The sequence below is a fragment of the Parasteatoda tepidariorum genome, chromosome 5 (genome assembly GCF_982258835.1).
Source record: "Parasteatoda tepidariorum strain Cologne lab strain chromosome 5, Ptep-v5.0, whole genome shotgun sequence".
Lineage (NCBI taxonomy): Eukaryota > Metazoa > Arthropoda > Arachnida > Araneae > Theridiidae > Parasteatoda > Parasteatoda tepidariorum.
In genome coordinates this window covers 49735171-49762124 of record NC_141759.1, presented here as the reverse complement: position 1 = coordinate 49762124, position 26954 = coordinate 49735171, and the positions used below count along the sequence as shown (strand labels likewise).

The following is a 26954-nucleotide window of genomic DNA, read 5'->3' as shown; positions in this document are numbered from 1 at the left end:
GTACTTTTTACATGAATTTTACATGTAATTTTACAAGTATATGGAATGAACTCGGTAGGTCTCAGCGTAGTCGAAGATAGAAACCCATCTCTTCTGAACCGGAGTCTAATATTTTGATTATGTAATACCCTTTAGTTAAAATCTGCTTCTTTCTAAAGATTATATATTGTGTCATTTTTTTCAGATTAGGCTAAATTTTTAAATTTTTGTTTTATCCTGCGAAATATTTTTGAAATGCCATGTGTTTTGAAAAACTAACATTTAATTCTACCCTTAACGTTAGGGCTCTCTTTCAGGTTAGACTTGAAATGTAAAACCTATTTTCTAGGTGGCATGGAATTTTTGATGAATTGCATTTTATTTTTAAACATAATTTTAGTTTCACAAAACATACAACAGTTTAATATACTAAGATTACCATCGAATTATGTTCGTAGCCAAAACTTAAATGTATAAGTGGACATGAAATTTATTTTATGCTGTTTTTTTGCATTTTGATATTTCAATAAAATTTCTAAATCTGAGATATAATTTCGCTTTCAGAAACATGCATGGTAGGAAATCATGATTGTAAAAATAATGCTACCTGTGAAATGGTCAGTAACTATGGTTTCTGTGAATGTTATCCGGGTACTTCTGGACATAAATGTGAAATAGTTGAAGGCTGCAATCTCATAAACTGCAATAATACAGGTGCAAGATGCGAGTATAACAGATTTTTTAGAAAAGCGGAATGTGTTTGTGATGATGGTCTGAAGTATGATGAATCTATATCTCAATGTAGAGGTAAAATCAAATTAAAAAATTCTCAATTAAAGCATAAATACATAATATCAAGTATCCTTGTAATATGACTGTGAGCTTAACACGGTGCATTTGGTATTTATTTAGTACGAAAGGTTTTTAATAAATTTTAATTTTTAAAAGACTTTTCTTTAAACTAATCATACTTCTAAATAAATTTGGTCAAAGCGACTTCATAGTGAAACAATCGTAATATTTGTTTTTTGATAAAAATATGTATGACTCTCTGTTTGAACTTACCAATGTCTAATTATAAGGTATCCAACATGGGTATTTCGTATGGGTACTACAGTACATACATACATATATACATACATACATATATATATATATATATATATATATATATATATATATATATATATATATATATATATATATATATATATATATATATATATATATATATATATATATATATATATATATATATACAGAGTGATTATAAGGTAATTCTGCCAGCATTTGTCACTCTGGAGAGGATACCGTTCAAGCGAACAGAATAAGATTTTGCATATAGGTGTTATGATCTATACATTTAATGACATCACAAACGATTGCGTAGATTTCATGATCACAGCTGCAGCGACAAAATTTCGAAATTTCAACATAGCAGCGTCCCGTTTTTATTAAAACGTAATACTTGCAGTAAAAAAAATCTAAAATGGAGTTGGAGCGATATTTTTAGTACAAGAAATTGCGATACTAGGCTATCGACAATAAGTGTCACTATTTTTTATGAATTCTAACGATAAGGGATTTTGATAAAAAAGAACTTCAACTGCAGAGAAAAACTAGGGACATGCCGGACAAGTGAAGACGGTCTAGTCAAAACATAAAATGCTTTCTTTATCATTTTGCATCGTTTTTGGCAGTTTTTACCACAGTTTCTAGTTCCTAGTGGTTACAAAAAGTAGTGACACTTGCAAAAGCCCAGTTTCGCAATTTCTTGTGCTAAAATCATTCCAAATCCTTTTTAGATTTTCTTACTTTTAGGATTACGGTTTGATCAAGAAAAGGTGGGTGTTGTCATTTTAAAATTGTGAAACTTTGTCATGGTAACTGTAACCGTGAGAGCTATACAACCGTTTTTAACATCATTCCTGAAAACACAGATCATAACGCCTGTATACAGAACTTTATTCCATTCACTCACAGTGGAGGGTTGTTAGAGACAAATAGTTATTTGCAATGAGGATAAAGGAGAAAAGTGTGGAATTATCGGTCCTAAGATACATATGTTTAAATAACCTTCAATACGATAAATATATCCATGCATGTAGAGGTAAAAGATAATTCATTGATGCACCTTGTACCCAAAAAACTTTTAGTATATTTCCATCTTAAGATTGCACTAGAACATAATCTTAACGGTTCGAATTCTTAAGAAGGTGAAACAATTTATGCAGACAAAACTCCCAGTTACAAAGTGAGGGAACAAAAATGTTCCTTCTCTGAATTAAAACACGTTTTTCACTGAATTCAAATTCCTTACCCTCAAAAAAGGAGAGGGGGTAGTTAGCCGTAAACTGGAAAATACTGTCTCAATAATTTTAGCAGGATAGCGATTAAAGATTTGGACGCCTTGATGTTAAGTTCCCTTTTACGTATTTTGCCATTCAAGGAGCTAACATTTTTGAACTTCAATTTCTCCAGAACCATTCGCCCGATTCTGTTCAAATTTTGGATTTCATTATTTGAAATTAAGTAAATTAAACTCGTGTAAAAGTGTATATGTTACCGTTAAAGTATATAATGCAGTTATTTCATAGAATACCTAGTTATTCCATGAAATAACTGATCGTGTCCGCTAAAGTGTGTAATATGTTATTAATTTGACACTTTAACTAGTTATTCTATGAAATAACTAGGTATTCTATAAATAAACTAATGATAGACGATTGAAATGAAAAAGAAGCAATTTATCTAATTTATCCAGCGTATAAATGGTATTTATGGAAACGTACCATAAAATCATTTGTTACAACAAGGATTACTAAAATGACACTTGGAATTATAAAGAACATTATTTCTAAAACAAAAACATTTTTTGTTGACACACTGGGTTTTACACGAACATTTTTTAAATCCCTGACCAGTACCTAAACTTTGAGCTGTAGCATATAGATTATTTTACACTTTAACGGGCTTCAGATCGTTATTCTATGAAATAACTAGTTAAACCATGAAATACAAGAGAGTTTTACACTTTAACGGACACGATCAGTTATTTCATGGAATAACTAGGTACTCTATAAAATAACGGATTTCATACTTTAACGGTAACATATATACCTTACAATCAAAAATATTTTCTTTGATAATATAAATCGACAAACAATAAATAATTGGGAAAAATTTTTTTGCAAGTATTTATTTTTAATATTTATCCTTGAAAAAATAAGTTTTATAATGGAGTGCAAAAATTTTTCGATTCGCTCCACTTGTTTCATAGGTGGGATGAAATGCGCAAAAAGCAAAATTAACACGAAGGGGACCAAACTATAAACTGATCTTCCGTCTAAACTATTGTGACAATATTTCTCAGATCAAGGCTACTCTCCATGTTTTGAGTCTAATACTCGTGTTCGTCTGCACAAATTAATTTATTAATGTTCAGTTTCGAAATCGATAACACAAAATCGAAACACAAGTAGGGGAGAGTTGGACAAAACGGGATATCATTATTGTTTTTATTTAGTACGGAATATCTGTTAAAGAAAACCATACATTAATTTTTTTTGTAGCTACAGCATTTATTGAAGCACACAAAAAACATATTTTAAACTAATTTTAATGAATGTGAAATAGAAAAAAAAATTTATTTCCAAACTCTTACATATCCCGTTTTAGCATACCTGGGTTGGATAAAACGGGATAGGGTTTACAATGTTTAATTTTTTGGATAAAACTGAGGGAAAAGCATAATTAACTGACAGAGAACTGCAAAGCAAAATTTCTATAAATTATATTCATGGTATTTTACTGTTCTAACACTTTTATATAGATTGTTGTTTTATAAGTAAGTACACAAAAAATATGATGCTACATTTGTTTTTAAAGACTATGAGTTTTCAAACATGAGGGCTTATTTTCACATTTTTCGTTGTCGAGATGTGCCTTGTGCTCTTAGCAGCCTTTTCTTCAATTCTCTTGGTTCTTTTTTTTGTAATTTAATAATCCTTTCCTTTTCTTCCATTTCTAATTCACTCCATTGATGTCGTAACATCCCTGAAAGACTCTTTAATAATCAAGCATTTAAATTCTTGAGTTACAAAGAGAAGAATTCATTTTAGAATTGAATGCAGATTGAATTGAGCAATCCAGAAAATTAAGAAGTTCATATATAAAAAAGCTCAAGTCTTCATCAGAGAAATACATTACAATTAGTTCTAAAGAAAGGTGTGAAATCCTAGAGTCAAAAATAAAATGCTTAATAATGAACGTTAATAAACAAATTTTGCATTACTATATAAAGAGACTAAATTTTTCAAATATATATATAGCTAATATAAATAAGCTGTTCAAAAAGCCTAGGCCTACATTAATATATGACTATTTTTAAATTTATAAACCAACAAATAAATAGGTGGATAAAACGGGACATAAAAAACTCTATCCCGTTTTGTCCAACTCATAAGTGTCCCGTTTTGTTCGACTCCGACCCTTTTTGAAACAAACATGGCTGCTGCCTAAATGTGCAAAGAAAATTAGATAGACTGCACATAAAAGTATTGGTAAGTAAATGGTTAATCAAATTTAATATTCACCGGAATTTTATTCCCATATATAGAGGCAGTACAATGTAAAAAACAACGTACGTAAATGTAGAAAATGGCAAGAAAATAGAATAAAAAAGTTCTGAGACCTACAACTTTCTAACGAATAGTGATCTCGAGACGGGACGCACCGAGAATTATATAATCACGGTCGTATAACACGTTTTTGTCGTTGTCCACTAGATAGCTGTAATAGTCTGGTCCCTAGGCGACGTATCCCGTTTTGTCCGACTATCCCGTTTTATCTGACTTTCCCCTACGTGAAAATCCTACTTATTAGATAGACAGTTATTGAAGGTGTTCGCTTTTATTAAGTACTCATGTATATGATTGGACATGGGATTGATATTTCAATGATAATCTGATTTTTTTTCTCAGAAACATGCAACAAAAATAGAGATGACTGTAGAAATGGTGCGCATTGTAATTACATTGGATCCTATTACTTTTGCGAATGTCTTCCAGGAATTTCTGGACATCGTTGTGAAAAAGTCGAAGGTGAGAAAAATGTATTGATGTAAAACATGTAAAGTGTAAGTGAAACTGTGCATTAAAAGTTGTTAATTGTTTGTGCAAAAACAACTTAATATATGGAACAAAAAGGTAAAATAAAATGGGTATTTTATAAGTTTTAATCTATAATATTATGCATAACATAATGACGTTAATTAACATTGTATAATTGCAAATTTTCAAATAACTTCCACGTCTCTACAAAAAAACACTATTTAAAATATACTTGTTAGCATAAAAACTTAATTTGTAGAAAAGAACAGGGAGCTGGCAAAAATCGACATGTTTCATGTACTTAACAGGGCTTCATTCTCAAGGCTTGTCAGAAGTGAATGAGTTAATCAAAGGAGCATTGAAATAGAAAATGCAAAAATTATCAATGAATAAAGTTAAGTTGAAAAAAACAAAAATCGATCTACCGCTATATATTATATATGATAATATATGTATATGATGTACACTTAAAAGCCATTACATTATGACTACCCTGCTAATAACATGTAGGACCACCTTTAGTCCTCAAAACTACTAGCACCAGCCGTGGCATTGATTCCACAAGGTGCTGAAAGGTAGTCTGAGGTATCTGGTACCAAACGCTCACCAACTCTTCCTGCAATTCCCTCACATTGCCAGGGGGAAGCGTGGCAGCACGAATTTGGTTTTCCAAGTAGAACCACAAATGCTCTATTGGATCAAGGTCAGTTGAATTTGGGAGCCAAGACATGACTTGAAAGTCACTGGAATGTTCCTCGACAATTCGACCCTTATGACATGGTGCATTATCCAGTTGGTAAACACCATCCCTCGCAGGAAAAACTGTTGCCATGAATGGGTGAACCTGGTCTGCAACTATGTTCAAGTAGCTTACAGACGTCAGGGATTGTTCTATGAGGATTATGGATCCTAATGTGCCCCATGAAAACATTGTTCCTGGGCGAGCCCATTGCTATAGATGGAGGGTGGTCATAATGTAATGGCTCTTCGGTGTATATGATAATACTTTCCTAATAACGGAGAGAAGGTGAGGAACTCATATCGCTAAACAGTCATATAAATTGTGGTTCATAAGTCATTTAAATTGAGCAAACATTTTCCATTCAACAGATTTCACAATAGTAGCTATTTAAAAAAATCAGATCTACACAAAAGCATCCAAACAACGTTTTACAGTTGTATTAGAATAGAGAAAATGCTTCTATTTTTGATGTAACTGAAGTGAAAGAGATAAGACGTGAAAGTTTACTACAGATATTACTTTTAATTAATAGTGTTTCAGTAAACAAGCTACTAATTTCTGCTTCAATTTTTGTGTGTGTTTTTCAGATGAACGTGAACACAGTCCATTATTACTCATAATACTATGCATCACATCAGGATTTCTTTTGCTGTCAACAATCACTCTTGTCACTGTTTTCATAAAGTAAGTAGTTTGAAAGTTTGTTAGAAGCAGGGTGTTCCGTAAGAACCACTCTTAATATATATTTATGGAACCTTGACAAAAAATGAAGTTAATCAATAGGTACGTTGCAAATTCAACGGTAATGTTTTACTGATAAATAACAGAAAGTTTCCACATCCTATTGAATTACTATAGAAATTAAAAAGAGCAAAATCAGGATTATAATCATCAATAGTTATTTCATCTGACTATCTGATTAGAATGCAATCCTCATAAGACAACAGCTGCCTTAAAAATTTAATTTAATTATTTTAATCTGTCCTTTGCTCTCATTTACTACAAATTGTAAATGCTCATAAATTATAACTTTTTTTTCGACTAAATAATAAATTTTACACTTAAAGTGCGTTGTTCTTTATGCTTTGTTATTTATAATGTTTGTTGAAAGATACATATTTTGGTGTTCATTAATGAGCACTCTTCATAATTCCGGATCAAATTACGGTTAAATGGATTTAGGCGGCAATTCACATTTTACTATGGAACAAAGATCAGAACCTATCAAACTTTTCATCAGTTGCTAAAGCAAATTAAATCTATGCTTTTGTAACTGATGAATGTTTGTAAACGAGTGTTTGGAGTCGCTTCAATGACGAATGCTTCGTAGTAGAGACGTATTCCTATACTGATGCAATATTATTTATAAAATGCATATTATGTAAAAGTAATGAAAAAAAATTAGCTAATATTACAAAATTAATGTATAACACTCAATTAAAAACCATGTAATCATGTTATTTGTCTTGCAATAGATTTGAAATTAGAGGATATCCTTATGTTGAGCTGATATCCTGAATGTACAGATATTCATAAAATGTATTTAATTTGTTAAAATTGCAATGTGAGTCAAAAGGTTTACCTATGGAGGGCGTAGAAGCATTATCTATTGAAAAATTATAACAGACTATATTAATCAATTTAAATTCTTTAAAAACCATTTCATAAATTTTATTGGTAAACATTGATTTGAGAATTTTTTATTTTTATTTAAAAAAAATATTAATTTATCAATGTTTATCAATGTTTACAAATAATTTTAAATTATTTTGCATACATTTTATTTCCCTTTTTGATTACCTGATATTGTCTTAATCCGCATATTTCAATTTTATAAAATCTTGTTTTTTATTATATATTTATACATAAACACACCAACTCTTTTTTTATATTGTTTGGACACTTACGAATTTAAGGTTTTTTTACTATATTTATTCATTTATTCTTGCACATATCTAGGCAATCTTCTTTGCAACAATATTATAACAATTGCACTTCTTTATAAAACTACATTAGTTTTTAACTTTTCATTTGTTTATTCAATTCTTGTTTTCCTCATTCAAATCTTTAATTCTTATAATTCACAGTTTTTTTTTTAAATTTTGGAAATAAATGTCTTATATAAATTAGAAGAGTTGCTTACCAATGCATTCCGCTTCCTTTTGTCCTTTATTAGCTACATTTTTTGATTTGAAACCATCTTTTCTCTCACAAGTATACTTGTTACAATTCGCTTCACATTCCGTATTTTTTCCAGTACATCTATCTATCTATCTATATATGTTACTGTGAATGACCGAAATTGGCAGTTGTTGACTTACACCGGTGAATGTCGATGATCACATAGTCCCTTTGGTTAATGTGCGAAATATATACTAGGTCTAGTTAAGTGTAATGTCCGGTATATATTTGTCCGGTATGCCCTACATCAATGTTTTTTTAAGGTCAAGTGCCACTGCCCAGTATGCATTTAACCGGTACTCCGAACATTCATGTTTCTCCTAATCTATACTCAGCAGATTAAAATATCGAATAAATATAATAATATCAACTCGAATATAACAAATATTTCGCAATATTCACCGCAATATATATATATTGTCGCCATTCATATACATTAGACAATAATTTGATGTATGCGCAATCAGGATACTGTTGATTTTATAAATATCAATCGAAAAATAAGTAGTATTAAACAATACATTTTTACAAAAAGCTTCAAGGTTGTTCAAGGTTGTCTTATTTTTCTCTTGGTATTTTCTTTTTCTGGTTCGATAATTTTCTTTCTATAACTGTTTGTATTTAAGAGAAGAATTTATAATTTTTTTTACAACATTTATAAATTCTTTTTAAATAGGATCGACTTCTCTAGGTGAAGCGACTTACCCACTCTACAAACTTTCCCCTCTCGTTTACCATGGTTACTAAAAATTTTGTTTTAACAAGGTTCATTTCAGTAAGTACATTCAGTACATTTCAGTAAAAAGTAAAATATATTAGCATGGAAAAAAAGCAAGATTTGCGGATACCATGGTAACGAAAAGGGGAAAAGTGAGTAGTGTTGGGAAATCGAGTAGTCTTGTCCTATTCTAGTAGTCCTATTCTATTTTCGAAGAGTATGATAAAGGAGTCAAAAATGAATAATTTTTTTAAATAATAATCCAATGTAAAAATAGTTCTTGAGTTTTTGGAGTAATAAATAGTAGTTTAGTTGAGAATAGTATTATTTTCAAGATATATGAACTGATCGATTCTATTTAGGATTTATGTTAACACAATACACAAAATTGCGTTTTTTTCTCGGGAGTTTTGAATGTAAAATGAGTATCTCTAGAATTTGCAATTTTAAAATTACGCAATCATTTTTGTTATAAAATCTGAACCACTACATAAAAATTTAAGGAATAGTGTTTATTATTTTCTTCTTTAGATAAGTCGTTTATTTTTTTGCAGATTTCGGAGTGGGAGAAACAAGAAATGAAGGAAGATGTTTCTTTATTCGCATTTAAGAAAATCGCATTTAAGAAAATCTTTTCCGCATTTAAGAAAATTGTATTTGCAATTTGAATAAAATATATTTTTATCCAAACCAATTGGCATTTATATGAATTAATTATTTTATTTGAACATTAAAGAAAACATATGCTTCTTTTAGCACCAAAAAGTATTTTTTTTTAAATAACAGTTATTAATTCCTAATCAGGAAACATTTCTTTAATGTCTAAAATTATGCAATCGTAAAAAAACATTTATACGTTAGATATAGAATAGAAAAACTGAACCATTAAATAACATTTAAAAGGGGTATTTTTTAAACTTTTCCCTGCAATGTCGACGATGCTACAATTAATTCTGAAACAACAACCTTACAAGCAAACGTTAATTATTTGATTTCATTGTTAATATAAAAATTCTTAGTCTTATTGGAAATGGTCAAAGAAGAAAAATTTATTATGACAATTTTGGTATTCTTTATAAAAGGTTGTAAACGAAACTTCATTGAGAGGATTATTTGTTTGAATTACATTAACAATTTTAATTTCCTCTTGTTTATCAATAAAATATAAAACTAGTTATATAAAACCGGGGTATGGAAACCAGGATTGAGATTTCGAAAGAACTGATCAGTTAATTTATATCAGATCTAGATACGTTACGAACTTCTTAAATAAATTCGGACAACTGCTAAAATTGCTTATATAGACTCTATGGACAGTCACAAATAGTGCAGGTCATCCGAAGCAATAAATTAAGATGGCTTGGCCATATCTGGAGAGGTCCAGTAAACAATGCAGTACGAATCGCCACCTTTAAAAATCCTTCTGGTTCTTGGGCCAGAGGAAGACCTCCAACTAGATGGCTGGACGACACTGCTAAAGATCTCAAAGTAATAAAGATTAACAGCTGGAAAAAAGTCGCCATGGATAGGAGGCGTTGGAGGCTACGCGTGGTTTAGGCAGCCAAGGCCTGTAAGCGGCTGTCGTGCTGTCGAAGAAAAAGAAGAATTGCTAAAACCATCAAGTGGCAATGTCAGCTGGTAACTTCCATCTAATGAGCTTTGGGTTTAGAAATAGTAAGTATGATGAATGTCCTTTAAGCTAAATAATCTTTGAAATCAATGACAGATTTAAAAATAGCAAACAATTTTAATTTAACAGTCGGGTAATCCTCTCAGAGGGGGAAAAATCTTTACTAATAGTATATGAGATAGATTTACGATGACCCTGAAAATCTTGCATTAGAATTCCGACAGTAACTTTACCACTTGCATTGGTGCTTAAAATGAACCTTTCATTGAATTGAGGGAGGTGTACAAAGAGCTTAGAAAAAATTATTTATTGCAATTGATGAAAAACATTTTGATGTTTTTCATTCCAGTGAAAATTTACATTCATTAAAGTTAAAAGATTAAGAACATTAGTAAGTTGAGCATAGTTAGGAATAAAGTAAAATTTGCAAACCGCCGGAAATCTTTTGACATCTTCAACGCTTTTAGGATCTGGAAACTGTTAGTTATGAGAAATATTAAGTCCTAAATAGTTTTCTTCAGATTTAACAGATTTATTTTTTCGTGAAATTAAGGTTCAATTGTAGGTACTTCATGAAACTTTTTAGAATTGCTTCAATTTTCCTAAATAAACTTTTAATAGAATTATCACCTATATTAATATCATCTTGTCAAGAATAAATTTTCTCAAAACCCATATTTGTAAGTTCATCGATGATCAGATTCATAAAATCCTGAAAAACGGGCATCAAATGTTGTAAAATATTGTCTACGTTCTGACTAGCTAGATGCTAGTCACACATAATGTTACCTGAGTTTTGCAAAAATAACTCCTGGCTCTACGAATACCTGGCTCTAAGAAGAAAAATTTCTATTATAATTACTGCTTTGAGCAATTCATGTCCTGATTTCGGATTAAGAGTTTGCTTAAATTTCGGAAATTGAGTCAAAAAATGCTCCTCATTATAATAGCCACAAGTAAATTTAGGATTATTAATATTTCATTTAATTCAAGAATTCTCCTTATACACTTACTATTTAATCCATAGTCTCTGTCTCGTAGTATAAACGCATGTTGACAGAGTGATTCTGTACAGGGGCAAATTTTGCTGTGATCAAAGTCACATTTCAAGAGTTTACAGTTGAGAAACAATCCAGGTTAATAAATCTCATCTTACATCACTAAGGATGTCTTTCCGAAATGAACTTACTGTTCGCGAGTATTTAAAACAATTTTTTTTACTTATCTAAATTTTTATTTAAGGTAACTTTGCATTTTATAATAATTATTGTTAAACTTCGGCATTCAAAAGACCCAGAAATAGCTATTGTCAGCAATTTAAGGATTTGGCGACTTTCTTGTCAAGGCGTAAGAAAAATATTTAAATTAGGCTGAAGCAAACTTTGGGCCAATTGTAAAGCAATCATTGGGAATATTAAATGGTAAAAGCAAAGCAATTATGAAATTAAGACACAAAATAAGAACTGACTTGTTCATAATGGGAACCAGCTATATCCGTCATGGATTGCGGTCATGGGTTGCGATGCAATTCTCAATTCTTAAAATATGGTATACCTTCTTGAGCTTTGCAACTACTGCATTGAATCGTCTTTTGTAATATTTATCGTACCGTAGGCAAGCTTTGTATGGCAGAGGTGCCAAAAGATTATTTTAAATTTCGTAAGTGTGGCGCAACTTTAAAACGTTTGGAATCTCGGTTATACCCCAATAAAAAAATAGTTATAATTACACATAAAAAATTTAATGGTAAAATGATAATTCTGAAAATAAGAATACTAAAAGAATTACTTTTCAACTTTTATATCAGGGTAGAAACATTTCTAAACAATGATGAATATGCACGATATATGTAATATACTTCAATCTATGAAAATGCGGAAAACAAATAGTTCATATTAACAGGTTGTATAAACTTGTGAAAGAGTTCGACATTGTTTCCAAACAAAATCAGATTCTTAGACGAAAGACTTCTGTTTTTTCACTCGTTTTCGTGTTTACTTGCCCCAATTTTTCATTCGTGCGGCTTGTTGTACCATTTGCCGACGTTTGATCACCACCGACGTTTGCTTTTCTCTCGTATTTCCAGCTCAATGCAATCTGCATGTTGCATTTTCTCTGAGTCAGCATTACTTCTATGGTCAAAAGTTTCCGAGATTCCTTGATGAGCCACGCTATAATCTTCACCATCATATTTAGGATTGCACATGAGCCGTACCTGTAAGATAAGTTAATTACTTCCTGATGAGTATTAGTTAAAATGATATAAACCATTACGATGCATAAAATATTCAAAATTAACCCATTTTCCCTAGTAACTACTACCCTGCTGCAGCTAGTATTATAAACGTGTTGTATAGCTGTAACAAATTGCGTCTAACAGGAGAGGGACCGATGGAATGTTCTTACCAGTGTTAGGATTTTGGATGGAAGCGTGAAAATCTTATACAGTTTCTTATTCATTCTTCGATTTCCCATCACTTCCACTGAATACTTTTTCGAATTGGATGGTTAGGAAGTATCATGCCTTAAAAGATAAGACCATTTACAGTGCTAGATTATGGACGAATCTAAGTGTTTCTTTCTTTCTTTTTTTTATCAGGTTACGTTCTCTTCTAATGGTGCATAGTAATTTTACCACATTGCGATACTACATTATTTATTTTATTTTGATAACCGGAAAATGAACCTGATACTTTAATTACTCGGTACCCATTTGTGGTCGGAATATTGGAAATAGAGCAAATATTAGTAGGCTGCCGTGTAGTGGCATTAACCAATTCGTCGATAATGTTGGGTCGATGATGTTTTTTCAATAGTTGGTGGATCTGAAAAATATAAAAGTAAAGATCACAGTGATCTGTGATCATAAAAAACAAAAAGAGAAAAGCGTGGACTCATGGATGCTGGCTGGTGATTGGCCGTTCATGTAAGTCTAAGTTAAGTTGAACTGTTCCATGTTTGATCAGGAGCTCTCATTTGTGGTTAGCGTTCGCTAAAAGGACTATGCTTTTCATAAAAATAAACGAAAGTGGTAGCACATGTTTTAGGATTCATTTTGAAGAAAAATGATAGTTGCATTTATCGCAATGTGGCAATGTTATAAATCTTTAAATTCGGATAAGAAGTCAAGTTACTATTCTTTTTCAAAATGAAAATGGTACGCAACAAAACGAATATAACCACTTAATAGAAACAAATATGTACAATCATTTTTTTCATACTGGAATTTTTCATACAGGAACAGAGACTTTTTGTGGTTAGGGATTAACGGGTTAAGTAGGGGAGAAATGGGTTAATTGTAATATTTTTTACTTAACTATTTTTAGCTAACAAAAAATCCAATATATGATTAGTATTAATTGACAGACGAGTAAAGTAGACTATCCTCTACAAGAGAAAAAAATAAATACCTTATTTTAAATGTTATTATACTAGTTATTAACAATTTTTGACAGTCGTGCACTTGTTACAATTGTCCCCACTTACGGGGTCAATTGTAACAGTTCATAAATTCAGCTAAAACATAGTTAATTATACATATTATCATCGTTGTTATATATATTTTTTTTATTGATCAAAATAGCAGTGATACTTTAGGAGTAAAAATAATAATGAGCAGAGACCTAAAGGGTTAAACATTTAATTTTAAAGGGTTAAAAATTTCAATTTATGCTGTGAAAGGTGACAAATAAAATAAATGATATAGAAAACTATTGGGTGTTCTTAAACAGCTAAGTAATGGTTTGTAAACATAAGGTTATTTATTTTCAGCTGTTACATTCGTCCCTTTACTTATTGTTATAATCGTCCCCAAGACGCCATTTCAGCTTCATTTGTTAAAAACAATGCTAGTTAATTAACAAAACTAATCTTTTTTTTTTGAAATGTTAATTAAGGTGTCCACTTACATATTCGGTAAATAATTTTTATTTGTTTAAGCAAAGTTACTTTGTTACAATATAATATTCTAATACCAAAAAAAGTACTTGCGTAGCTTGAAAATATCTTTTGTGATGTAACTCATTCAAAAGTACATAAAAATGGTTGCTAGCAGGGGTGTACATGTAGATTTATTAAATACACCTTGTGCAACACTTAGGAACCAAATCTAGAACCCGACACTCGAAATTTTTGCTCTGTTACAATCGTACCCTGTTACAATTGACCCCACTGTTGGATTTTGTTGAGAGCAAATCAGACTGAAAGTCACGTAGAACAAACTGAAAACTTAACTTTTATTTACATAAAAGGAATATAAAAACAATAAGATGTTGCCCTGTTCTGGCAAAATCTCAACAAAATCCAACATTTGGTGCCGAAACCCGGGACCAAGTGTTGGATTTTCTTGAGAGCAAATCAGACTGAAAGTCACGTAGAACAAACTGAAAACTTAACTTTCATTTACATAAAAAGGAATATGAAAACAATAAGATGTTGCCAGCACAGGAAACTCAAACTATCTAACTAATCTCGAACTCAAACCTCAACACCCACTCTCCCCTACTCACTGAATTATACATTCCTTTACACACATTTATATTTATATATGCTCATCATTTATGCATATATGTCACATTATACCTATCATTATACCTATCATTTTAACTACATAGTACAATATTTTTATATAATTTCTAAAGTTCATAAAAATAATGCGGTTTCAAATTATCAAGATATAAAAATTTTAACTTTTAGTGTAGCAGCCTTCAATGCCTACTCAGAGGCGACAACGGAGCCCAAAAGGTTAAATAGTTTTATATGAAATATTACTACTACTAGTATTATTCTTTAGTAAAGTAAAAAAAAAAATGTGTAGCTAAGAAATTTACCAAACAAATAATAATAATAAGAAAACTGTCTGTTAAGCAGTGTTCTTATTCGGTGTACTCATCATTGTTTCTTTGTAACCACTCTGCAAATCATTTTGCACATTAAGGAAAAATCGAATGTGATTAAAAGTTTGTTTCCAGTTAGGATTTTTAGAGCATAAGATAAGGACAGTGTTCGAAAACAACTGATAAGTAATCTAATAAAGTAAAATATAATGCCATAATACAAATGAATTATTTTCTAAATAAATAAATATTACCTTCTTTGACAAAAAATGAAGTGGTTTGAATATTCCATGTTTACTTCCATACTTTCTACCATTCTTATTTCTGCAAAAAAAAAAAAGAGAGTGAGATTTGTGCAGAATCTATCACGAAAATTTATTAGTTCATATAAATGTATATAATTTTCCCACTGTCCAATATAATTTTCCCACTGTTTTGTATCATCTTAGTGTTTTTCCTACATTATCTCGTGCAATGCTGTATTTTCATGATACGTTATGTTTAGCCATGCTTCTTCTGAATAGTCTATTTTTGACTCTCAGCTCCCATGGGTCTTAAATGTCAATAATCAATTTTCTATTACAGTTACACAAAATAAATATCTGTCAAATAAATATCTATTTCTCTAATTTGTATAGTAATAAATAAACAATAAATTTAAGGATCCTGGCGGGAGATGAGGGCAGATGTTGGGCCTAGCTCTAGTGACGTTGCAGATGCCGGGGTAGGCTCGTGATTGGGGACTCATCGGGGGAAGCGTGGCATGCCGCTGTTGTAACTGTCTGTTTTCCTGGCCACAGTATTTCTTTCTGATAGATGCCCTCTCCGGGGGCAAAGGCGCAGAGCGGTGTGCCAGCGTCCATGTATACCTCATCAGTAACATATTCTCCTGTAATTGAGTTAACCACACTCAATCTTCTTTATAGTACTCTTATAAAAAATAACAGAAAAACTTTTATAAAACAATATATAGGGGAGAGTCAGGTAGCCCCGCTCACTTAAGGAGTATTGCTTATATTTCGGTATAATAATGAGTAATAATCAATATTTTTGTATGTTTCTATTGTTTTACTATCTAATTAAATAATGCAAAAAGAATAAACCAAAAAAGAATAGCTTAACTTAAAAAAATAGAAAATTTAAAAAAACACGTTTCTTAGCTCTTTTCAAAATGTGTCGGGTAGCACAGCCCAGTTACAAAAATTATGTTTTTTGACTGTTTTTTCAGGTGTAAATGAAAATCACCAATGTATTGACAATAGATAAACCTCGTTCATCATTTTTATCACAAAATTATTTTATTTGTTACATATTTATATACTTTTAGTGAATTCTATCATTTAATAACAATCATTTAATGACAACAATATTTGTTGTTAAAAATGCATATAACATTCAAATTTAAAGCTATAAAATAATAATCTTTGCAACCGTACATTTATCGACGAAATAAAATTGGGCGGTGATACCCGACAATCATGTGAGCGGGGCTACCCGAAATCCAATTTTTTTGTAAATTTGTAATTACTCGAACAATTTTTCACACATAAACTTCTTTCTTTGTGCAAATTAAACTTAAGACTACATACTTTAATGCTGTATGTATAGAAAAAATTATTATTTTAGCATTAAAATGAAGTTTAATCGAAACACTCAGTCAACTTTTCTTAATTTTATGACTACTGTATTCAACATATTTTCAAAACTATTGTTTACCATGTTAACAGCTGCATAAATACTTGAAACTTAGCAAATAATCTTTTTTAATATAACAATTAATGCCCGATGGCCCATTGACTTGAAAAATTATTCTACACATATTAAATTGACAGTGGGCGGGGCTATCCGATTCTCCCCTACTATGGGTTCAAAGCTAATATCCATCCTCTTGTGGTGTTGAAAAATACAGCATTTTAACCTTTTGCTTACGGCTGGTACAACATATGGACCACATGTGATGGTACAACATGGTATACCGTAAGCAAAGGGTTAATCAAGGAAAGCCACAATATTTGTGATTATCGTGTTCATCACGAAAATATCCGCATTTTTAAATTTAAAAGTGTTTTTATGAAAACCACAGAATTTTTTTTTAAAAAAATATGAAAACCATTAAAAATTTAGTGATTTGTAATATTGTTAAAAATAAATGGGGCAATATTTGGTCTCACCGACTATAAAATGGATAACGACGAAGACTCAAAAACCTTACAAATTATTAGTGAGGAAGAACAATAGCAATATCAGTTTCTGGAAATTCGGAGGTATTTTTTACAATTGCCTCAAATTTTGTTTTTGTTTTCACAGTTATTCAAATGGTTTTAATGACTTCAGATCCATCTTTTTTGTTTTGTTTTGCTTCCACTGGCATCCAAATAGGTTTTCATGTTTTCAGTTTCAATTTATTTTTGTTTCCACAGGCATTCAAATAGGTTTTCGATGTTTTCAATTCCAATTTTCTTTCTCTCTACAGACATTCAAATAGGTTTTAATGTTTTCAGTTCCAACTTTTTTTCCACAGTCATTCAAATAGGTTTTGATATTTTTAGTTTGACCTGCATCTATTGTGATTCGACAGATTTTCAGAGACTTTGTTTTTTCTTGTTTTTTTAAGATTATTTTGCTACATCAGCTTGCATTTTTTTTATTTATTTACTTTTGATAAAGAATCCAAAAGTATACATAAAGTGTGTAAATAACTCGTTAATGAAACGCCTTGTTTAAGTCATTAAATAGCATTTCATAAGATTTCGAATTTTTTCATCAAAACATTAATTTCTTGCTTAAATTGACTTACAATGCGTAAATTATTTTTGAATAATGCAAAAATTTGGTTAAAAGCTAATTAAATCCTTAGAGAAACTCCCATAGATGCAAGATCGAACGTTATTATTACTGTAGACCAGGGGTCTCCAAACTTTCCAGCCTTAGGGCCATACTGATTACTCCAGTAAGTTCCGAGGGCCAAAACCATATTATCATTGTTGCCAGTGGTAAAAAGTGAAATAGTCCACAGATGAAAAAAAAAGTCCGAAAAAGTACGCAACGTTTAAAAAAGGCTGCTTATCGGACTAAAGTCCGCAAAACGGCAACACTGGATATTATTAATTTTCCTGTCATTATCTGTAATTTCCAGATTAGTCGTAGAGTACGAGTCATGAGGAGTAACGTGACACGACATCTGGCGGACACAAGCGGAAATAGGTAGTACCTTCTATCGCTAACAGATGGCACTGAAAGCACGTACAAAATAATCTCGTTGGTTCGAGAAAGTTCTGGTGTCTTCCACTCACTTCTAGATGGCAGTAATTGGAATATATAAGAAGGCTAGTGGCGCAACCACAAGTCAGTTCCTATGACACTGTTGTGAAATAAAATAGTGCGTACCTCCTTAAAACGTGTTTGTGCGTGTTTAAGTTTAAGACATCTTTGTAACAGTATTTTGATTTGAATTGTTGCTTTTGTGTGTGATTTAGTAGTATGGAAAAGAAGCGAAAAATTGATAGTGAATGCAGAAAATTCAAAGATCAGTGGAACATTCAGTATTTCGTAATTGAGTCCAGTAACAATGCGCTATGTTTGATTTGCAATGAAAGCATAGCCGTTCTCAAGGAATATAACATTAAACGTCATTATGAAACAAAACATTTTCAAAATTACTCAAAATATACAGGAAGTTTGCGGACAGAAAAATTCGAAGCTATAAAGCGCGGATTGAAATCGCAGCAATCTTCATTTACAAAACTCAAAACTGAACAAGAGGCTGCAACGCGTGCCAGCTTTCGGGTGGCTCTTGAAATAGCAAAACGTGGAAAACCATTCACCGATGGAGAAATGATCAAAGAATGTATAATTGCAGTAGCCGAAGAAATGTTCCCTGAAAAGGTAAATTTATTAAAAACTGTCAGTATGTTAGCAAACACTGCGGCTCGAAGGGTAGAAAACACAGCTGAAAATATATCCTCTCAACTGTTCGACAAAAATGGACATGTTGAGTGGTTTTCTTTGGCCTTGGATGAGTCAACGGATGTGTCAGATACTGCTCAGGTGTTGATTTATATTCGAGGAGTAAATAAAAGCTATGAAGTGCATGAAGAACTTCTTGATATGTATAGTATTCATGGCACAACTACTGGTACAGATATTTTTAAAGGAGTTAAAATGGCCATTAATCAAAAGAACCTTCGATGGAAAAACTTGAAATGTATTACAACTGGTGGAGGCAAAAACATGAGTGGGAAAGATAAAGGAGTGGTCGCTCTTGTGTCAAAGGCTGTAGAAAATGACGGTCGTTCAAAACCATTAGTCTTACATTGTATCATTCATCAACAGTCTTTGTGCGGAAAATGTTTGGATATGTCTGAAGCTCTGAAACCAGTCATATCAACTGTTAATTTTATCAGATCTTTTGGGCTGAATCACCGACAATTCCGACAATTTATTGCAGAGATTGGAGAAAATGACTTACCTTATCATACTGCCGTACGTTGGCTTAGTTGTGGGAAAGTCCTTCAGCGCTTTTTTGAACTTCGAGCAGTGATCGAAATTTTTTTTGAATGAAAAGCATCGCTCTCTTACTGAATTACAAAACAACGCATGGCTGTGGAAGTTAGCATTCTATGTTGATTTGACAAAACATGTGAACGAACCGAATTTGAGATTGCAAGGAGAAAACCAGCATCTTCCTGATTTATACACTAATATCAAATCATTCCGGAAGAAATTGATACTGTTTCAATCACAACTACGAAGTAAATGTTTTTCACATTTTAAAACATGTGAAATATTCAGTCACACCACTGAGACTGAGTTTCCTATCGATTTTGAAATCGAAACTTTGAGTGCTTTGAAAATAAATTTTGATACTCGTTTCTCGGACTTTGATGCCATTGCGAATCAAATTAAGTTTTTTCAGAATCCTTTTGATACTGACATTGAAACCCTAGCCCCGGAACTTCAAATGGAAATGATTGATCTACAGTGCAGTGATATAATTAAGAACAAATATCAAAACTCATCTTTGTTGGAATTTTATAAGAGTCTTCCACTGACACAATTTGATAATTTGCATAAATTTGCTCGTGGGGCTGTTTTCTGTTTTTGGTACTACTTATTTGTGTGAGAAGACCTTTTCCAAAATGAAGTACACAAAAAATGTTTACAGATCTAAATTAACTGATGAGCATCTTAAATCTCTTTAAAAATTGGTACAAGTAAAATTAGTCCACAACTACAAACTATTGTCAGTGGAAAATCTCAATTACATAAATCTCATTAGTATTTCATATCTCATTATGCTTGTTATAAGTTATGCTTTTATTTAAAATGTATAAAATGTTAGTTGGATTCATTTCAATAATTTGTTAGTTAGTATATACTGAAGTTAAATTTTCTGCATATTATACATGTCTTTACTCATTACAATTCTGAGTTTCTTTATCCAACTTATCACAAAAACAATAACAATAAGCCTACAACAATGTTATGAGTAGTTAGCCCATGACCATATCAATGTAGATGTCATATTAATAATTATTCAACGTAAAATTAGAACACTTCAGTAAACTAAATTTAATTTGCTATAAAAAATATGTTCTCTAAAAGGAGTTTTCAAGTATACTAGCTCTCCGCGGGCCGGACAAAATCTGTCCGTGGGCCGGATCTGGCCCTCGGGCCGTAGTTGGAGACCCCTGCTGTAGACTATAAATTTTCCTTTTAACTGCACATTGAGTTTGATTTTATTGTGTTTACTAAATACCTACTGTTGTAATTAAGAATAAAATATGATATTTTTTGTTTACTAATGAAGATTGTAATGAAGTGTGTAAATAACACATAAAATGTGTAAATAACTCGCTAATGAATTTTTTGTTTACTAATGAATCATCAAATAGTAAAACGGCTTATAATTTTGGGTATATGAATTTTGGACAAAAGAACTTTCGGTTCAAAAATACTTAACAGCGAATTCGTTTTATCACTAAAAAGGCTTATTGTTAAACAATGAGAAGCCACAAGAAAAAAATTGTAATTGTTTCAAAATTTTGAAAAAAAAATGCGTACATTTAGCGTTCTATTCTGCATTTTTGATGACAGTTTGAAGGTTTTGATGACGGTTTGAATCGGTTTCATTACTATTTCATACTATTATTAAAAACCAAGTTTATACAAAGAAAAAGATTTTTAACGATGTTCAATGTTCAGGTGCTAGTGTGAGACAGAAGCAAAAGCTAAGTCAGATAAAGGGCGTTACAAAATTAAAAGTTAAAGTTTTAAAAGGAGATAAAGGTCACCATAAAGACTGCATAGCAATTCATGGCCGAAAATATCATTGCTCAGGGCTTGCTGCCGTTAGCTGCCCCTACGGGCTGGTTGTCCAGTGCGCTCGAACAGGTACTTTCATTATCTTAAACTATCTTGTTTTTGTGCTTTTTATGAAATAATTATTGTCGAAAATTAAGTTGTATTAAAAAAGAAATAGGAATAGATAAAGCTGTTCCACCGTAATTTGGTAACCAACTTAGTGAACTCTGCGTATTGATTGCTAAATCCTTAAAAATAAATAAACCATGTGTTTCAAGTCTTATTTGTATAAAAGTTTCGACAGTAATCATTGGAAAACATAAAAATAACATTGAATTAACTTTAAATTAGGATAATTTTCAATAATTAAGGTATTGGTACAAATGCACATACTAGCCTATTATCGTTAGGAGCCTTTAGTGGCGAACGGTTGCAATTTCGGTTATGGGTTTCTGGAAACTCTCAATCCTTATGATGTACTTTGCTTTACCTTATAGTTCCTTATCTGTGCCTTACTTTACCTAATAGAGCATTAATTTCGTAACATACTAAATTATTCATTTTTTTAATATTTTGACTTGACTTGTTTTGAAAATTAAAGATAATTAAAAAAATGACGTTTTAAAGAAAATTGGAATGGTAAAACATAAAAACAAAAAAAATTAAAATAATTAAACAATCATGTCCTTTTTAACACAATCAAAACACAAAAATAAATTATTTTCCCTGAAGAAAATCACATTTTAAGGGACTGAAATTAATCAATAATTTTTTGTTTGATTTTGAAATAGATATTTTTTTGCTTACTTTTTGTACATTATAAAAATACCAATGATAGAAATAACGGCTAGAAGACTCAAGACAATGGAAACACTAAGAGTAACTGCGAGATTATTGTCTTCAATTTCTGTAAAATAAACATTATTAATTTAGCTTATATATTTCAATACAAAAAAAATGTAAATTCAATATGAAGTTTTATAAATATATTTGTTATATTTCATACTTTAGTTTAAGTTACGTGCAACTCATTACAGTCCCAGATCACAACTCACTTTAAATAAAATTTTTCTCTCAAAGGGAAAATAATTGGTGTAAAAATATTTTGAGAGACATGGGATTTTGAGATGAAGTTGTTAGATGATTTATACCAACGCAAATTTAGAAAATGCAGTACGATGCAAAAAATATCACCCTCAATAAATGATCAAATTATTCTGCGCACAGCACTAATCTTAATATTTCAAAGGAATGAACTTAAATGTTCTCAATAAAATTAATTACTGAATACTAAAGTCAAGAACCAGAAACAGTCAGATAAATGTACTTTCATTGATTACATCTTATTTACAAAATATAGGGGATAGCCTCAATTTAGAAAAATATATTTCTAATAGTTTGGAATGGAGAAGGATCTCATTGTGTTAATTTCACTTTTTGCGCATTTCGTCATATTTCTGAAAAATTTTAAGGGAATTGTGAAATTTATGCAATCGTAAAATATAATTTTTCCGTACGTAATTCTGTGTGAAAATAAGTTTCAATATTTATTAATTATTACTTTATTAATTGGTGATACAAAAAGTAGAAATTCTTAAATCAAATAGATTTTTTTTAAAAAAAAGACCTTTAGTAGAACTTAATATGACCTACTGATATAACTGTTTAAACTATTTATATGTAGTCTTGGACTACATTCTTTTGATTATATTTATTAAAATAGTGATGTTTTACTTTTTTTCATCAATATCATTTTTTTTTTAAATTTGCCTCTTCCTTACTTTTGCCTATTAATTAAAGAAATATCCACAGATGATTGGCATATTTATGATAAAATTTTTTTAAAACTGCAAAGATTACTTATTTTCACATAATTCTTAATTTTAAATAAAAACATCCAAAATCTGAATTAAATAGGCCAATATCATTAAGTTAATAAATTTAAAAAAAATATTTTTCGGTTTCTATTTTCAGAATTTCAAAAAAGTCGTATTTTATATGAAATATTTGACTGATTTCTATGAAATTCTAACCCCTTTTAAATAATGGTAAAAACCAATCTTTTTCTTTAAAAAAATGTATTTTACTCAAATTTTTATGAGCACACAGGTCATTTTTATCTTTTATTTTAAAAACTATTTTCACTTCCAGTTAATTTTCATCACCATATCATAAAAGTTAGGGAAAACAATATATTTATTGAATTAAAACAGTCTCTGCATCTGAAAATGGGAAAATGTACCGTTGCCTTTTATTCCAATAAGGCTTCCCCATTACACCATTAATAATCATAATTTTTTGAAAAATACAAGCTTTATTACGCTTTTTAAAATTTTAATTCATAATGATTCATTGAGCTTGGGGCTGAATAAAGATTTAACTCAACACATTACGATACAATTTCATTGAGAATCACCCTTTAATATAACACTATTTTACTATTAAACCCATTCATGCTTCTTATTCTTCATGTTTTTTTCTCTTAAAAGTTGATAAAAATCATTTCTTTATAAAATAAAAAAAATTATGTAAGCACATTTTGTTAATATGCAAATCGTAAAGACGTGAAAGGATACCTGGATATGAAAAATTATCAACCGTACTTGAAAAAAAAAATATTTCAACAACTTAGGAATGCAGAATGCGCAACACAATAAAAGATGATGAAATAATGAGTAACAAGTAGTTTTAATTGAAGATCAAGGAAAAAGAACGGTTTTATTTCATGTTTTGCAATAAAAGGCGATTGGGTGGCCAACAGTTGCATTTTGAGGTTGGTTTGAAGCAGCTGCATTTTGATAAATCCGAGGAAAATCAGCTCTTTCCCACAGTAAAGATGGACTATAATAGAGAAAATCACATGTACCATGTCAGCATGTACCATGGTCACATGTACCATGTCCATAAGTACCCTACAAAAAGGGTTTTTTCAAAATTTGAGCAAATATTTGTCAAAATAGGCCAAGAACAACTAAGTCGGATATAAAAACCTATGTACTCATTATTAAGTATAATGACATGTCCAAATACATAGTCTCAAAATTGACATGCTTTATCAAATGTGACAAGCTGTAACTCTATTAGTTTAAAACGATCAAATATTCGAAAAGCAAATTTAATTAGATGAAATACTGCCCTATTCATTATTCCAGCCTTATTTCACGAATAAAGAATGTCTTCAGATCGGTAATGAGCAATTACCTATACAAATGAAGATGGATTCTCAGAGCTGTCTCAATTTTGAGTATGTACCCATACTATGAGTACACTAGTTTTCAAATTCGATTATAATTGTTTCAGGGTGATTTTCACACATTTGTGCTCAGTTTTGAAAAACCTTTTTTTCATAGTGTAGACAATGAGAACAAAGAGAAGTATAGTGACAAAGACCATGAGAATGCTAGTGAAGAAATACTGTTTAAGGAGAAATTTTGAGAAAAATCGGTTTTTGTCCTACCAACTAAATTTTCAAATGTTATTATTTTTTTTTACATCAAAACTTCTAAGTTTTTATCTTAAAAAGTATTTAGGTGATGTAAAAAATACACGTCATTCGTGTATATTTTTATTTGTTGTGGTTGGGCAAGAATGACAGGAATTCTATGGGACTATGGGCGAGAACCATGGGCAAGAATTCAACTTCAGTGCCACACCATACGTCGCACCTATTTATAGGGCCTACCCATTCATATATCTCTTCATTTATCCACAGATCCTAATTTTGACCTGAATCAGAGAACGATCGATCTCCAATCCAGTACCCCCAGAGGTATTGATTTATTATGCGAACATAGAGGACTTTTGCGACTCGACAGATTTAAAGTACATCAGTCACTCTACTACACGGGGAGTCTTCGACCTGCGGGGTTCGAACCCGTGAACTCTCGGACATGGGCCCAGTGCCCTGCTGACCAGGCTTTCCCGGCCTATATTTTTGTTTTCACGATTTTAATCAAATGCTTGTTTCTGAACATTCTCCAATCTTGAAATTAGTTTTTCTAAGAATCAGCTTTAATCGACACATACCGTTTTTCCTTCTTGATCTTCCTCAGTGAATAACATAAAACGATAATCTTATGTTACATAGCAGTTCGAATTCGAAACAGTTTTTATTCCTCTCCAATCTTTATGTAATAAAATATTATTAAGTTTATAGGAGCAATTTATTTTCACTCCCTTCTTTTCTAATTTCGACTCATTTTTTTAGTATTTTTGACACCAATTCAAGCACGAACTTATAAAGTGAAAATGGCAAAAGAATTAAATTTTTCTATATCAGTGGATAAACAGTTAAAATTTAAAACGAAAAAATAGTAAAAAATTCACGAAAGAGCATTTAAAATTGCAATGGCTTTCGAACAAATAGGAAAGATGAGCAAAAACGAATAAAGGAAAATGTCCCATTAAGCATCTTAAATTTCAACTGTCAAGTAATTGCATTTCTACGAGTTGCAAAATGATTCACATAGTATTTTATATTTCAAGAACTAACTATGTGTTAAACACTGTTTAACAATTTTAATGTCTTTAAGAAAAGACATAGGTTGCAAAAATATAAGACTTTAAGTATTGCTTTGTACAAGGAAGAAATTGCATGGACTGATCCTATAGGAGCAGATTATCTCGAGGAGCAGCTTTTGAAACGCCATGGGATTAAGGTGAACTTTTCCCGCAGCGACACCTGTCAGCTGAGTTTCCGAAGTGCAACTGTATTCAGCAAAAAGTAATGGCAGCGTGGAAGTGAGGGATTCTTTTCTTTTCCCCCTGTTTTTTAGAACATTCATTCGAAGTTGATTTTGGGCCTCCTGATGTACGTTCGGTGCATCAGGGAGGCGTGCTGTCCTGTTATAAGATTTTTAAGATGCCGACAACCTTTTTGTGAGAAGATAATCCTTTCTCATCTTATTTTGTGTAAATTTGATTCTTCAAGTGATGGCCTGTGTGGCGATATTTTTGTTGATGATTTTACAATTTGCAATTTTTTTAGTATTTAACTAGCAATTTAGTGAGAATAAACATGGTGAGTTTTAACATTTCAGTATTTGTTTTATCTGTCTCATGTATTTTTTAACTCTAGGCAATCCATTCCTTTTCAGCTATTTATTTTTCTTTCAGGTTATTGAGACAACGCAAATCTATTTAAACTATACTTTTGGCCATTTTTCGATTTAAGGTGATACGTATCCGTTTACAGGATATTGTTATTCTAGTAATTTGTAATTGTTTCTTCTAAATTAATTCTTAATGGTTCATTCTAAATTAATTATTTAATCTTTTGTTTTACTTTTTAAACCTTTTTCCCTAAGCCATCAAGAACACACGTTATTATTTGGTGCCTTAGTACCAGGTGTGAGCTTGAGGATTTTATTTTTTTAAATTTTCATTATAAATGATATATATTTTAAGTAAAATTAAATTTTGGAATGGATTGGACTAATTTTGATAAATTTTTTTT

At 30.9% G+C, this 26954-nt stretch overlaps 2 protein-coding genes across 20 annotated transcripts in view; one reads left to right on the top strand and one right to left on the bottom strand.

Moving 5' to 3' along the window:
- Positions 1–9421, top strand: part of LOC107444592 (uncharacterized) — a 45660-nt gene extending 36239 nt beyond the window's left edge. For all 6 annotated transcript variants that reach the window (XM_087163885.1, XM_087163888.1, XM_087163889.1 and 3 more), the window contains 4 exons: positions 544–786; positions 4962–5081; positions 6420–6516; positions 9286–9421. In XM_087163885.1, the coding sequence (XP_087020011.1) occupies positions 544–786; positions 4962–5081; positions 6420–6516; positions 9286–9313 (488 nt within the window). In that variant the 3' untranslated portion in view covers positions 9314–9421. The remainder of the gene's footprint in view (positions 1–543; positions 787–4961; positions 5082–6419; positions 6517–9285) is intronic.
- A 2724-nt stretch (positions 9422–12145) lies between these two features.
- LOC107447641 (uncharacterized) overlaps positions 12146–26954 on the bottom strand; it is a 143776-nt gene continuing 128967 nt past the window's right edge. For all 14 annotated transcript variants that reach the window (XM_087163869.1, XM_087163870.1, XM_087163871.1 and 11 more), the window contains 3 exons: positions 22307–22406; positions 15451–15520; positions 12146–12576 (listed from right to left, as the gene is read on the bottom strand). In XM_087163869.1, the coding sequence (XP_087019995.1) occupies positions 12412–12576; positions 15451–15520; positions 22307–22406 (335 nt within the window). In that variant the 3' untranslated portion in view covers positions 12146–12411. The remainder of the gene's footprint in view (positions 12577–15450; positions 15521–22306; positions 22407–26954) is intronic.